Source organism: Calypte anna, chromosome 10, assembly GCF_003957555.1.
Source record: "Calypte anna isolate BGI_N300 chromosome 10, bCalAnn1_v1.p, whole genome shotgun sequence".
NCBI lineage: Eukaryota > Metazoa > Chordata > Aves > Apodiformes > Trochilidae > Calypte > Calypte anna.
This window is the reverse complement of record NC_044256.1, coordinates 15445531-15459689: the sequence shown is the minus strand read 5'-3', so window position 1 is coordinate 15459689 and position 14159 is coordinate 15445531. Positions and strand designations below refer to the sequence as shown.

General features: G+C 44.7%; 1 protein-coding gene across 1 annotated transcript in view; it reads right to left on the bottom strand.

The window, feature by feature from the left end:
• Positions 1-14159, bottom strand: part of SLCO3A1 (solute carrier organic anion transporter family member 3A1) — a 128408-nt gene that overhangs the window by 25859 nt on the left and 88390 nt on the right. The window contains exon 3 of the mRNA XM_030457408.1: positions 635-733. Coding sequence (XP_030313268.1) covers positions 635-733 — 99 coding nt within the window. The remainder of the gene's footprint in view (positions 1-634; positions 734-14159) is intronic.

Genomic DNA, 14159 nt, shown 5'->3' with positions numbered 1-14159 from the left:
CATTGCCCTCTAATGGCACAGAGCACACAGTGCAGGTAGCATTAAAAGCCGAATCTGAAATTTTTGTGTGTTAATGAACAATTTGGGAATAATCTGGTTTAATTAGCACTGCTGTGGGAAAAAGCAATAATGCTCTGGGACTGAGAGTGTCTCTCCAGACAGGGTCATTCACAGAAGGTGCTTTCTGTTTTGCCTCCATCAGAGAGCCTGAGCAGTCCTCCCTGCTCCTGGAGGGTTCAATCTACTCAGATTTCATCCTGTGGGGTGCACAGAGTAGCCCTGGCAAGCCAATGTTCCTGGCTAGCCAGTGTGCCCTGCCATGGTGATATTCTGAGCTGCTATTTAAGATCTGAAATCCATCTTGCAGCCAAAAAAAAACCAAAAACCAAAAAACAAGAAAAAAAAGACCATGGAAGGAAATACATTTTAGCCACTATGAACAGGTTAGATATTGGGACAGAGTTGAAAACTTTTTAATCCCAGTCATAAAATGCCTCTAAAACTGACACCTATACATGCAAGAAATACCCAAGATGAAATGAGAAGTGGCTTTCAGCTTCTCACCATCAACATTTTCGTCCTGCTGATACAACGTGAACAAATTTAATTTGAAACCAAACTCAGTTCTCCTTACTTGTGTCAATGAAGACAGCATCCACATAGATTTTGGTACAGAAGGAGCCCAAGATAAATCCACAAGCTGGTCCAAATACCAGCATCGTAAACAGGATCCCTATAATGAAAGACAAAACAGAAAATTAGTACTAACCACAGGTTATTCATTCTAAGCTGGTTGGCTTGTTTCCTGCAAGATGCATTTGTCTTACTAATGCCAAATACATAGGGGTATGTGTCTGTGTCAAATGCCTCAAGCAAAAGAACATCCTAAATCACAGAATGTTAAGGGTTGGAAGGGACCTAGATGCTTTTTGCTTTTCCAGAGCTCTTCAGGAAAAGAATGGATGTAGCTGTGATAATAATGAAGGATTTCTATTGATATGAGAAGACACTGAGGATGTATTCTGTTTTAGTCAGCTAGCTGCTCTTAAAAAGATGTCTCCCTCAAAAGCACAAGGTAAAGAAAACCTGCCCTCTCCCCACAGAGAAATCTTTGCCACGGCCAGCGAAATTTCTGGTAGACAGGGATATTTGCAGAATTTAGTGTCATCAAATCTACAAAATGGAGAATTGTCACAGACTGCTGGATAAAGTCCCTCTACAGAAGTAGGAGCACTCTTCCAAATCTGTGAAGCCATTTTCCCCATCAAACCCACATGGCAAATATTCCTCAAGACTCCCAGCTCTTCCTACGTTTCACAACAGCTCATTCCTCCTGCAAACGCCTGCATGAAATTGCCAATTTAATGGCAGGTGAACAGCAACAGAGTAAATAACTTATTTGTTTCAACACAATACTTAGAAGCATTTATTCTCACTCCCATTTTGGCCCTGGAACACTAAAGCTACAGGCACATTGCCAACTCTCAATTATCCAGGCCAAGAAAGGCAGCGGGACACAGGGATAATCCAGAAAAAGAAGCAAAGATAACACAAAACATTTATAAATTAGACAATAGAAACATATTTGGTACCTTCACATTTAGGATGGAAAAATAACAGAAGTCTCTAAGGACCCTTGTAAATGGTGTTCTGAAAGAAGCATGGGCGGCTCTGAGGAGCACAGAGTGGAACTAAAGCCTGATAGTTTGCTCTGGGGCCAAACATTGCTGATGGACCTGTGTGCCTGGTGAGGGGAGCCACTCTTTGGGATCCTCAGCTCTGTGCCAGCACCAGTCTTGGTGATGCAGCACTTTGGAAATGTCCTGTGAAGGAGCTTATTCCCATCCAGGTGCTTTCCCTGCTCATCTGTGGTGAGAGGGTACACCCCACAGCTCCAAATCTCTCTGGGGGTGCTGCTGGCATCTCAGTACACTTGTAATCCACTCCATCACAGCTATCTCAGCCCTTAAGTTCCTTAACTGGAAACTTTTAATTCCCCATTTTTCTCCCTCTGCATTTCTTAGGATCTGGAGAAACAATCAGAGCTGCAAAATCTACCCAGCTTAGCCCAGCACAAGAAGGTGGTATGGTCAGAAATAACTTCACCTGCATTTTTAAAATGCAGAATGCAAAGTAACTCCTCCAGGTTTGTGACAACGTGACTTGGCTGGATTAATACCTAGGTGCAAAGTAATGGTGTTTGCAAGCAGCCACTTGTGCAGTAATTCAGTGGGTTAATGCCTTCACAGCTATCACCCACAGAAGCAAAACGGAGAAAACAAAGGTGGTGGGAGGACAAAAACCATCAGGTCATATGAGCCACAGGAGAGTCACCACTGTCAGGGCAGTGTCAGAAGCTGTGATTCCATCTCAGATCAGCTCCAAGTTAACATCCATGGCACCACACTGCAGACCATGCTGCCAGATAAATCAGTCTCCAGGGCATCTGCCCAGGATGTCCATGCCAGCAGTGGAGTAAAAGCCATCTCCCCCTCCTGCAGCCACTTTGTCCCCAGGCATGAGTTTGTGCTCCATGATCCAGCAGCAAGTCAGGGAATTTGTGGTCCTCAGTCAACAAAGCTATTTAGGAAGCCTGTGCCTTACTCCCCCAGCATCAATAAAGCTTCATGTTGGAGATTCCAGTCCCTGGTTACCTGCACAAGCACTTTGTGCCATGTGAAATGGGGGAAGGGAGTGCAGAAAAAAAGGGATTTTTTTTCCTAGTACAGCCAGCATCCTTTCCCTCCTTCCCAGCCCCAAGGCCTGCCCCACTTGAGACTATAAATCTCCCAGTAGCATTTTATAACATATCCCCTATCTTTTTGGTCACTAGATGGCATTAGTGTCTGTCATTCAACCCCTGAGCAAACTGCAGAGCCAGCTGGGTGAAGGCACAGCCCACCCCAGCTCCCCCAAAACCACTGGGGTTCCTGAGGTCCCACAGCCTGTCTTGACCCACACATGCTGTGCCCTTTGCTGTCTGCATGCAGCACATCACAGATTTTAGCACAAACTGTTGTCAGTTTGACTTTTGAGTTTTCAGTCGAAGAGTTTAAACAACAGCATCTAACAGAGGAACAGCCAGAAGTTTGTCCCACGATGATCTCCCAACCACAGGCAGGGTTGTCAGAACACGTGTATGCAGGCAAAACCCCAGAAGTGTTTCAGGAAGCAAAGGGGAAGATTAAAGATGATCTTCACCAGAAAGGGAAGATTTTTCCCCACTTTCCAAAGCAGAAGAGAGGAGGGATCTTTGGCTAGTGAACCAGGCAGCTGCCTAAAGAGGCATTTAGCTCAAAAAAAAAAAAAAAAAAAAAGCAGAGTGCAAGAAAGCTGTGGCCAAGTGCTGGTACCCTGAGTGCCACTTGCAAGAGGTGACTGTTCCTCACACTGTTTGCATTGCATGGCAAACCACCACTTCAGGAAGGAGCTGTGGCCTTGGTTATTAAAATACCACATTTTGTATCCTGGTGGCTGCAAGCTGGAAAGTGTTATTTGCTCTGAGATGTCCTCACTAGAGGGCAATGTGGGATAGTGCATCCCCTAAACAAGGAAACGGGTATCTAAGATCTTTCAGTAAGATATTAAATTATTATTCACCTTTAGGCTAGCTTAAGAAACCTTCATGTTAATTGCATTTTTACTTTTTCTATAGTTTGTCCTAAAATCAAGAAAACAACTGGCCCACCTCGTGCCCTTCTTCTTATCTTTTTTTGAGACTTCAACAAAATCTTACTGTTGCAATAATAGCATTTTACACTTTAATCTCACAAACCAAGCAGGTTTTGGATAAATGCCCTCGATGGATTATCCATCTAGGGCACATACAGAGCCAGACCATACTCAAGGATCGATGGAGCACAGTAGGCAACTGGGACATCTATGTGGAACTGAAGGCTGAAAAGGAAATTACCCAAGTTAGAATCAGCTTAAGACACCCTTCCTCTTCTGAGAAATTCTGCCCAACTGCTAATTGCCCCTTTCCACATCATCTACCTAGTCATGCCACCATGAAGCTGCTGCTTAGTCAAGAAGGAGGCCCAGCAAACACCATAAGTCGTGAGGTTGCTACAAAAAATAAAGATGTGCTGAACTGATGGATGGCTTTGACCTTACTTGCTAGATATTGTCCATGTTTCCTTCTAACCTTGAGATCAGTTTGATTTGATAGAACCAGAGGGCATAAATACCAGGCCCAGGCAGATCAAAGTCTAATCCTGGCTCCATCAGACTTGCCTGAAACTCCCACCATGTAACTGGTGATGCTGCAGCCTTTTCCCTTTCTTTCTCAGCCTACAAGTTATTTCTACTGCTTATAGCAACACATTCAGTAATAAACATACTCCTCATGAGAAGGAATAGAAAATTCCTGCAAACAAACATTTTCTGCTCTACAAGGCTGGCTGATGCTCCTCAGAGGGGTCTGTGCTTGGTCCTGCATCCAACGTTGCAAGAAGGACTGGGGCTTTTCCTTTTCCCAGTGTAGTTAGCCCTACACAGACCAGTCAAAAGAAGAAAGGAAAGGTTTCCCTTCATGCAATTTGATATTTGTTTAGGTTTTTTCTTTTAAATTTTTAATCTTAGAATTCTTTTCTTAATTTTTTCCCAAGTATGGCCAACGTTAGAAATAAGTCCAGCACTATGAATTTAAAAGGAAAGTGACCTTGCTTTGGGACAATTCAAACATTTTGTTTGATAACTTGATTAATTTTAATTTTTGTTTTGGCCCTTTCAAAGCACAATTGAATTCTACTTTGAAAACATCTAACCATTTTCAGCTTCTGTTCTATTCTCTTCAGCGCTCTCCTTATCCTCAAATGGACAGGCTAAAAAAGAAGCAGCAAGCCATGCTGGACTAAGAAATTGGAATCATTTCCCTTCCCATCTTTTAAAATTGAACAATTTGCCAAATCCTACTTTGTCCTGTCAACTAGACATTTTCCAGGGACAGAGGAAAGGACTGGAACAGAGGAAAGTATTAGAACTGACATTTTGTGATGCGATTTTATCACTATAAAGGCCCAAGACTGATAATGCAGTTTTCCATTAGAGCAGCACCAGGTACCATGATGACTGTGGAGATACCGTGGTACTCATGCTCAGTCAGTCATGTAAAGTGCACAAGAACCAAGCTGCAAAGACAGGGATAAAGGATGTCAATATTTCAGTAATAAAGAGCTGTCTGTTTCTGATCCAAGGTGCCTCCTAGCAGCAACAGGATCCTGAAACATGAGCAAACTTGTGCTGTTCACAGCATCAAACAGGCAACGCACCAACTGGATCTCTGTAACCAATTAAGTGGGGACAGAAACTCCCAGCAGAAACCCTCCTGGCTGGAAATATGATATGGAGGGAAATGCAGCAATGCTTGCAGCCTCACCAGTGAGGAGGCACAGTTCACCAGGGAATAAAAGCAGGTTCAGTACAGAGCCATGGGCTGAGAAATAAAGCCACAGGCAGATAAAGGACACCCGGTCACTTTGCTTCAAAATGCCAGCCCCACCATGGGCTAAGGACACAAGGAAATTTATTTTGAAGAGCTGCCAACAAGTGCCAGGCAAAGGTGAGCAGGACAGGTAAGACAGGAGGAGGAAAAGCAGCATCTCCCATGATGGGACAGCACACTGGGCTGGCAGAGCAGGAGTCATTCCTCTTACTGGAGCTGCACACATTTCCCATCATACTCCCATTTCTACTTCCCAATCTCCTTCCAATACAGTGCTTCCTGTGTCTGTTCTCTGCTGCCTACAGGGTTTTGTTTCTTGACATGAAATCCTGAAGCAAAATGGTCAGTAGCGTGGGTTTTAGTTTGCTTTATGGAGGAAGTAATTCACTTCGTGAGGGGAATTAGTGAGTAGTGGTAGGAATGTCACAAGTATTCTATAACGTGGAGAAATGAGAAAATGAAAAAGCCATGTTAAGCTGTCATCATGTCCTATTTCACATTCCTCCCAAGTCCTGATGCGAAGCAATACCAGCATCTGTGATCTATTTTGCCCAATAATAGGCTATGAAATAATGTATAACAGCAGGATCCATATTTCTGACTTAGTCCTCACAATGTTTAGATGTAAGTTAAAGCCTGCTTCAGGAACATCAAAGGAACTGGTGCAGGAAAACAGGAGAAAGTGCTAAACCAAGAGTTTATCTCCAAAGACACTGAAGGCTTCTGTCCTTGATTACTTTGATATCAAACTGGTCCAAATATCAAAACTCCCAGCAAAGAGTCAGTGCCCCTTCCAGGTCACCAGCAGATGCCTTTGCTTTGCGCATTGGGTGCCACATGTGTAATATTCAACTTCAAGCTCCATTTTTGGGAAGATGTGATGTGGTGACCATGTCAGCTTGGTACCCAGGAATCCACCTAACAGTGTGGATCCATCTTGCAGCTCAACACAGGCATTCTGCTGCCAGGACTGAACTGTTGCTCATATTTGTGCTGGCTTGTTTAAAGTCTATCTCAAGCACACCTTCCTGAGCTCCAGTCATCAGCGCAAGCACACCCTGAGAACAAGGGTCACCAACCTTCCTGCCCTTACCAAGTGGCAGACTGAGATGTGATTGAGAAATACTCATTGTGGAGAGCAGGAAGAGAGAAAAAATGATGGAAGTTTATAGGGAGAAGGATCAAAGTTTCCCCAGGGCTCCCAGCTGCAGCATGGGACTGGTATGGAGTTGAATTACAGTCCTCATGGTACCTCTGTGCTGATGTCTTCCCAAAGCCACAATGTGAAAACAGCCCCAATGCCAGTCCCAACAGGCAGCACCAGGAAGAGAAGTCATGCTCCAGCTGTTCCCAAAATGAAGATTTATTTGATGCTGAGAGGAAGATTTGTTTGTGATGCACTTTGGAAAAGTACAAATAAATAAAAAGACCCCGTGCAAAGCAACCTTCTGACAAAAACTCCCTGGAAAGCACTACAAGAATTGTCTCTAGGGACTTGCAATCACATTTAAAGTTTGCTTGAATCATCCAGAAACTTGAAAAATGCTGCTTTCTATTGCCACAGCAGCCTGGGTCACCCTTGTAAGACAGGCTGGGTAAAAGGTCCACATGCACAGCCTGCATGACTCCAGCACATTCCCCCACGGGTTTGCAGGCAGCTAAACCAGTTGTGCTTGAGCACCAGGGAGTTAAATAACATCCACAACATCCCTGGCAACTCTGGCAAAGTAGCAACACTTCCAAACTGATCCATAAAGCCAGGACCTGTGTGCCCAAAGCTCATTCACTGCTTTTTGCTGTGAAGCAGTTGACTATGAACCATCAGGAGTGAACTGCACAGTTTTTCGAAGGCACAGGCAAACCCCTGGTGTTGCAGAGGATCCTGTTTTATTTAGCCATAGAGATGTCACTGATATCTGCTGGGCTTACAGTTCCCTTGAGCCAGGCTGCTCCTGCCTTGGCAGTTTTATGAAATCAGAGTGCAGGAGGCTGTGCACTGGGCTTCTACAGAGCAACACACCTTCAGCAAAGCATATGGCCAAAACAATGCCTGTTCCCTCTTGCACCAACCCCGAGGGACCACTTGGGTGGGTGAAGAGCCCATCAGTTTTCAAGGATGACAGTGACCAGGTGGTTCAGCAACTGTCAAAAATTGCAGGTATGGAGCAGAGCACAGATGTGCTGCCACGGCCCCAGAGATGCTGCTGTGGACACGGGACAGCATCCTCCTGGGGCTGCACCCTGCCCGCTGCAGGAGTGAGCTCTTTCTAAAAGCACAAAGGGAACTGGCTTTACAGAGCACGAGATAATCTCAAAACCCTGCTTGTCCCACATTTCCCCCTGCACAAAGGAGGAGACAGGCTGATGTGAAGGGATTACTGGAATATCGTAATTCCTCTGCTCTGCGATCTGCCCTTAAAGAGACACCAGCCCAGCCTGGGGGCATCAGGGGGACAGCAGCACAGGCTGGAGATCCTGGACTACCCTGCAAGTCAGGTCCTGGCCCTCAAGGGCTTGGCGTAAGACTTCTGCACTGGCACCCAATGCACAGAGCCCATCTCTTAATTGGGTTTTCTCTGATTTCCATCAGTTGACATAACCTCAAAAATGCACAGTACGGGTAGGGGGGAGGCTGTTTCCTAGCCAGGTGGCTTCTTCCCAGAGCAAAACCTGATAGGCCATCCAGCACTGCCCAGCCACCCCCTTCCCATGTGGGTGCAAGGATGCCTGCAGTCCAACAACAACACTCAGTCCCCAATCCTTCCTTCTCAGTTTTTCTCATTTACTATGGAAAGATGTAATTTTCCTGCCATTCAACTCTTTGTCTATACAGCCACCTGCCCATCAGCACCTCTTGCTCCCTTAAAGAATCATTCAGGTTGAAGAAGACCTGTAAGATCATCCAGTCCAACCTTTAACCTAACTTTACTGACATAGCTCTACCAGCCCACTACTCTGCCATATCCTTAAGCACCATATCTATATGATTTTTAAACACATTTGGGAATGCTGATTCAACCACTTCCCTGGACAGCCCATTTGAGTGCTTCAGAACCCTTTCTGTAAAAAAGTTTTTCCTAACATCCAACCTAAATCACTCCTGGCATAACCTGAAACATTTACTATCACTGTTGCTTATTTGCAGTGCTCTGCTTGGCTGCAGGAAATTTGGAGAGGTGGCACTGGACTGATGGCATGTTTTGATTTGTTTTGCAACCTGGGTGCAGCCACTGAAGTGAAGGGAAACAATCCTGACAGATGTTTTGAAGTGTCAGTTAAGGACGAACAACTTTGGGATAATTCACTTTAATGTTTAGTCTTTGTTCTGATGGGGATCAAAGTGGTTCCAGCCCTACCTTGGTATGATATGGAGGGGAGAGGAGGATGGGCATTTCTGTCATCTGTACAGTAGCACACATGTTAATTATTAGGTTTGCTTCCAGCCTTCAAGAACTCAAAAACCGTTGATCCATGCCCAGTCATGACCTTCCCCAGGACCATTCACTGCATCTCATTGCTTTTCCACCTTTTAACAAAGACTCCTCCCTCCTTGTGATGTCTTGAAAAATGCATGAACATCACTCAGCACTTCTGTAATCAGGGCAACAAAATGCGTTAGGACAAAATGTGAATTTTGGTTCTGAACTGTTCTCATTGATTCCAGTTTAACAGCTCACTGCCTGCGCTTGGGTTCCAAATGTAACACCTGAAAAAAGAACCAACAGAGCTGCCCTGGGATGTCCTGTCCTCTCTGTTGGACTTGAAGCTGCTTTGAGCAGTGAAACGGCTCCAGTAAAGCCGCAAAGCAGAAGAGCTGGAACAAGCTCCCATTTCCATGGGACCCCTTGTGACAGGAACACCAGAAAAGGGTTCAGCATTTGACTGCCCTGCCTTTAGCCATTGAAATAAATTATGACCTACTTTGAAACCAGGCAGCCTTAGATATCTCCTGTCAGCTTCTTCCCGTCTTTTCCTACCAAACCTGTCCATCAATTAACAACTTGCTTTCTGCAGCATGTAAAATCAGATCTTGTTTCATGAAGAAGCATTGTTTTGTTTTGTGTTTTTTTAAAAAATTTCAAGCTACTCACCACTACATGGAAATGCTGCAGAATGAGTTAATTATCCCAGCGTTTTCCAAGACTTAATGTCTGTACCTCAGGGTGGTTGGGGGCTTCATTTACTTAACAAGAGGCAAGAAAAAAATTCACCCAAGCTGCAGCTGTCAACAAACTTCAAATGCAGTAATTCCAGAGCAGAAGAGAGAGCTAATGGAAGTGGCCTTCCTCTTGTCTACTGGAAAAGACTATTTAACTTCTCTCCAGCACAGTTCTCTGTTCTGGCCTATATTTAGCATTCAGATGTTAATCTCTAAAGAAGTTATTGGACTTGAAGCTGTGTTACATGAAGGGTTCTTCCCAGATGATCAGTGTCCCTTTAAATACTGATTTTTTAAACACCCATTTTCATCTGAATTCAGGATTTCTGCAAGCAGTTGTCTGCTGACTTTGAGATGAAATCTGATTCCCATATGAAGGTGTTTTGCTGGGTGAAGTACACTGCATTTTAAATTATTACCAAGCCTTAAGTTTGTTTTATCAGCAAATCCCTGTCCTCAGCACCATCAACACTACACTTGAAAGGACAAGTGTTATACCAACAACTGATGGTCTCAGGGGATCCTGGTGCACACACAATCTTTACAAAGCATCACAAAAAGGATTTGGACTTTTGCATTAGGAGCACGAGCTTGGTGCCCAGTCCTCAAATTTCCAGAATCACTAAGGGCATCTCTGACACCTCAAAACCAAACCCAGTAGCAAGGGTGTGCCTTCATTCTGATAATGACAGAAACAAGGAAAACTCATGGGGAAAAAAAAAGCCCAAACCTACAACAAACAAAACAAAAACCCAATGAACGACTAAAAACTCAGCCCAGAGCACTGGCGTTTGGATCACTACTTTGCTGCTGAAAGAGGATCACCAAGAAGACTTCAGAGAAACAAACTATGCAATGATGAAAACTCCACAAGCCTCCAAACTGCATTTGCAAGCAGAACAAAAATCAAACTAAGCCAATCTGGGAGCTATACAAGGTAAATGATGGGGATGCTCCCATTACAAAAGTTTTAAGATTACTCCAGTCCCTACCAGCTGGCACTGGGAGCATATTCCCCAGTCCTAACCAGTTTTCTTCCTTAGCATCCTTAGGCAGCGGAGGGACTCCTTGCTTCATTTCTCTCCTTGCTGATGGAAAGCTGGAGAAGAAATTTGCTTATGCTAATCAGTCTCTGGCACCAATCATAGGAGACACTAATCCACCAGCAATCTCCATCAGTCTCTGCATATTTAACTAAAGCAGTGAACACTGGTGGAGGATTATGAGCGCAGGGGTATTGTTGTAGCAGTGTTTTCCAACTTAAGCTGCAATCACTCTGATGCCCTGTCTGCTAATATTTACATACACTCTACATATAAACAACCTGCAGAATCACATTTGTCCATGCAAGCACTCTGGTCAGAGATTCTGCCTATCAAAACAGTCACACTATGCAGTGATTGATGAGATCTCCCTACATCATACGATGTTGGTGCCATGACTCTCTGCCAAAACACTTCTATTGGTGGTGGTTATTTATATAAGGCAGGATCTGAAAAATTTACAGGTAGTTTGGACAGGTATTGCAACTAGAGTTCAGGGACTGCGTTGAGCAAACTTTTAGAAAAAGAGCATAACAGTCCAGTGTTCTGTCACCTTCTGCAAAATGCAAACCAACCCCAAACCTCAGGTCCTGTCCATTCAGGTGTAGCACAAGATGATGCTGAGCATCTCTTCAGCATCCCTGAAATGTAAGGACAAGTCATGGTCTCCACCTACCCTACTGGCTCACATTCTTGTCCCTACAACTTACTTGTTACCACATCAGAAGAAGCCAACTCAGTTTAAGAAACAGGTGCAAGAACATACCTGATTATAGCATGCAGATCCAGGGCAGGCTGCACACATCCTGACACAGGAGCCCACGATATGTGGATTCCACACCTTTGATCTATGGTGCAAACATTCCAGCCATCATTGGGGGCTTGAATTAGTGATTTCCACTTTCAAGCAATTTTTCTCTGTGCTAATTGCCTTGGGAAGCAGCCATGAAAGAGAGCTTGAAAAGAATAAAGTACGCTCAAATGCCAAGTACACTTTTTAAAAAAGGTTTGAGTCACATTCCTTCAAGCTGTCTTCATCTCCCCCCAGCTGTTAAACACCAACACCTGTTTTACCAACTCTGCTGTGCTGCTTTAACTGAAGACTGCTAGATTTTCCTTGTGTTATTTGCCAGGAATTGTGCCAACAGTAAGTTAGTATGGAAATACACTTGCAGGGCACTTTTCCTTCTCTGTAGGTAATTCTCCTCTGGGTTGGCTCACAATTTCTAGTTTAAGACAAGGGAAGTTTGAACCTACATAGGGGTATAGGTAGACATTAGACAACTGCACAAAATCCTTCCCCATCCCTCTCTCACCTGCTCTAGCAAGCCAACCCACCAAGGAGTACAACCTGTGCTTGTCAAATGGGGACACAAGTCCCTTCTGAGGGTCTTGTGCATTTTTATCTCCAGCACTTGATTTCCCTAGGAGCCAGAACCTCTCATCCTCCCTGCTGTTCAAAAATACACTAAGAAAAAAATAAACCAAAACCCAACAGCTGGTAAGACTGAGATTACAATGAGCTACTCACAAACACAGGTTGAGAGCCTGAAAATTTTGAATTTTGCCATTTGTCAGCTTGGAGTTTGGTTGCAATGCCACCTTCCTTTATTTGTTTATTTTCTAAGCTGGGCAGTGAGTTCAGCACAGACCTAACACAGTAATTTTTAGAGAAGGCTGCCAAGGCTGCCTTCCTCTTGCTTTAACCTCAGTCTTAGGGATGGTATCCCTTCCCATCCCACATAGTTTAAATGAGAGAACAGCAAGTCCCACTTCTAACTCACATTTTGTGTCAACAGAGGCAGCTTGCTGCTTTTCTAAGCAATGATACAGTCAGGAAGAAAAGTTGAGCTCTGTTTCCTTCCCACTGGACTTCCCCAAGCCTGCCTCACCATATATGAAAAGCTCTTCCCTGCAAATTTCCCCACTCCTCCTTCCCATCTCTCACCTGAGAGCAGCAGAGGATCTCTGCTGCATTTCCATCCTTTTTAATGCCTCCAACTTAGTGTTTTCCATTTCTTCCCTAAGGCTGATCAAGCTGTTGCACACCCATACACATGTACCTATCCATCCCAAACATGGTACCTGCCACAGAGTCCAGCTCTCTCAAACATAAATGTCAAGTTCATACTTCTGCTATTACAACATTCCTATGCCAAGAAATACATCCCACTGCCCCATAGTCCCTAGCACCTCTGGTCCAGGGCTGCCATCTCAGCTGCTGGCTCCCTGGGAACATTAGGTTCATAAGTTTTGAAACAAAAGTTTCAAACTTTTCTCTTCTTTGTTTCACATTTTTTAAAAAAGTCTAGAAAGAATAAGTCAGGACAATGAAGGAGCAAAGTAATTTATGGTTTGCTGCCCTGCAAAGGAAAGCAGGAAGAAAAGAGTGGATGAAAAGCAACAGTTTCCCCTAGAATTGTTTTGGTTAGTAAAGACCTTTAAGATCATAGAATTTTCAGGGTTGGAAGGAACCTTTAAGGGAATTGGTTGGACAACCCCTTGCTGTCCCAAAAGCCATCAGCAAACGTTCCACTGTTATCAAGAGCATTTTTTTCATCTTCTGTGATGTTTCTTCAAGCCTCCCTTTGCCTGGCTGCTGCTCAGGTAGTGATTATGCTGCAGAGTGCAGGCTGACTCAGAGGCACAGAGTACTGAGTAAGCCCATCCTAAATTCCTGAAGGAAGGGGAGGCCAGGGAATCACCAATGACGTCAGGCAAGACGCTGGCAACCTTGTGCTGACAGCAGTTATCTGTAGCAGGCACTGAGCAAAATGCAGCCTTTTCCCCTGCTGAATAGATTTAATCTAGTCCAGTAATGGCTGAGCTGTCAGGAAGGAAAGGAAATTAAAAACAAAACTGCTGTTGTTCCTCTTCCTCATATTGCAAACACCATTAGAAAAAAGTATTTGGTCTTGACAATAGTCATTCTTCACACTCACCCAAACCTCACTGAAGTTGATGGGAACTCTTCCACTGACCTTATCTGGCTCTGGATCAGGTCCACTATTTGCTCCTTATGGAGTGTGGCCAGACATTCAGGGTGTTAGCTTGGGGCCTGCCAGATTCCCTAGTGAGCAGCCATGGCTTAGTGCTGGGATCCTCATCCCTCCTCCCACCCCTCTGAGGTCCCTCTCTGCAGGGGCTGCTCAGCCCTGGGCCATGCTCAGATGGTAGCTCTATCTGCTGCTCCAGGATGGTGACAAGAGCACGCTGAGGTGTCCCCACACCATCTTCAGGGATGGCTGTGGGCAACGTGGGGTTGTGACTCCAGGTGTGCTTTGCTTCCTGGCACTCTGGAGTCTCAACGTGGCTCTATGCAAACTTCTCAGCCAGGGAAATTTGGGGAGTCTCAATACACACCAGGGAGGGGTGGGACAGCACAGTGTTCCCACAAAACATTTCAAAGCAGAGAGTGAGGGTGGCTCAGGTTGAGAACCCACTCCAAACACCCTCCCCACTCACCCCACACAGTAAAGTCTTAGGTATGCCAGATGCGTGCTGGGGGATG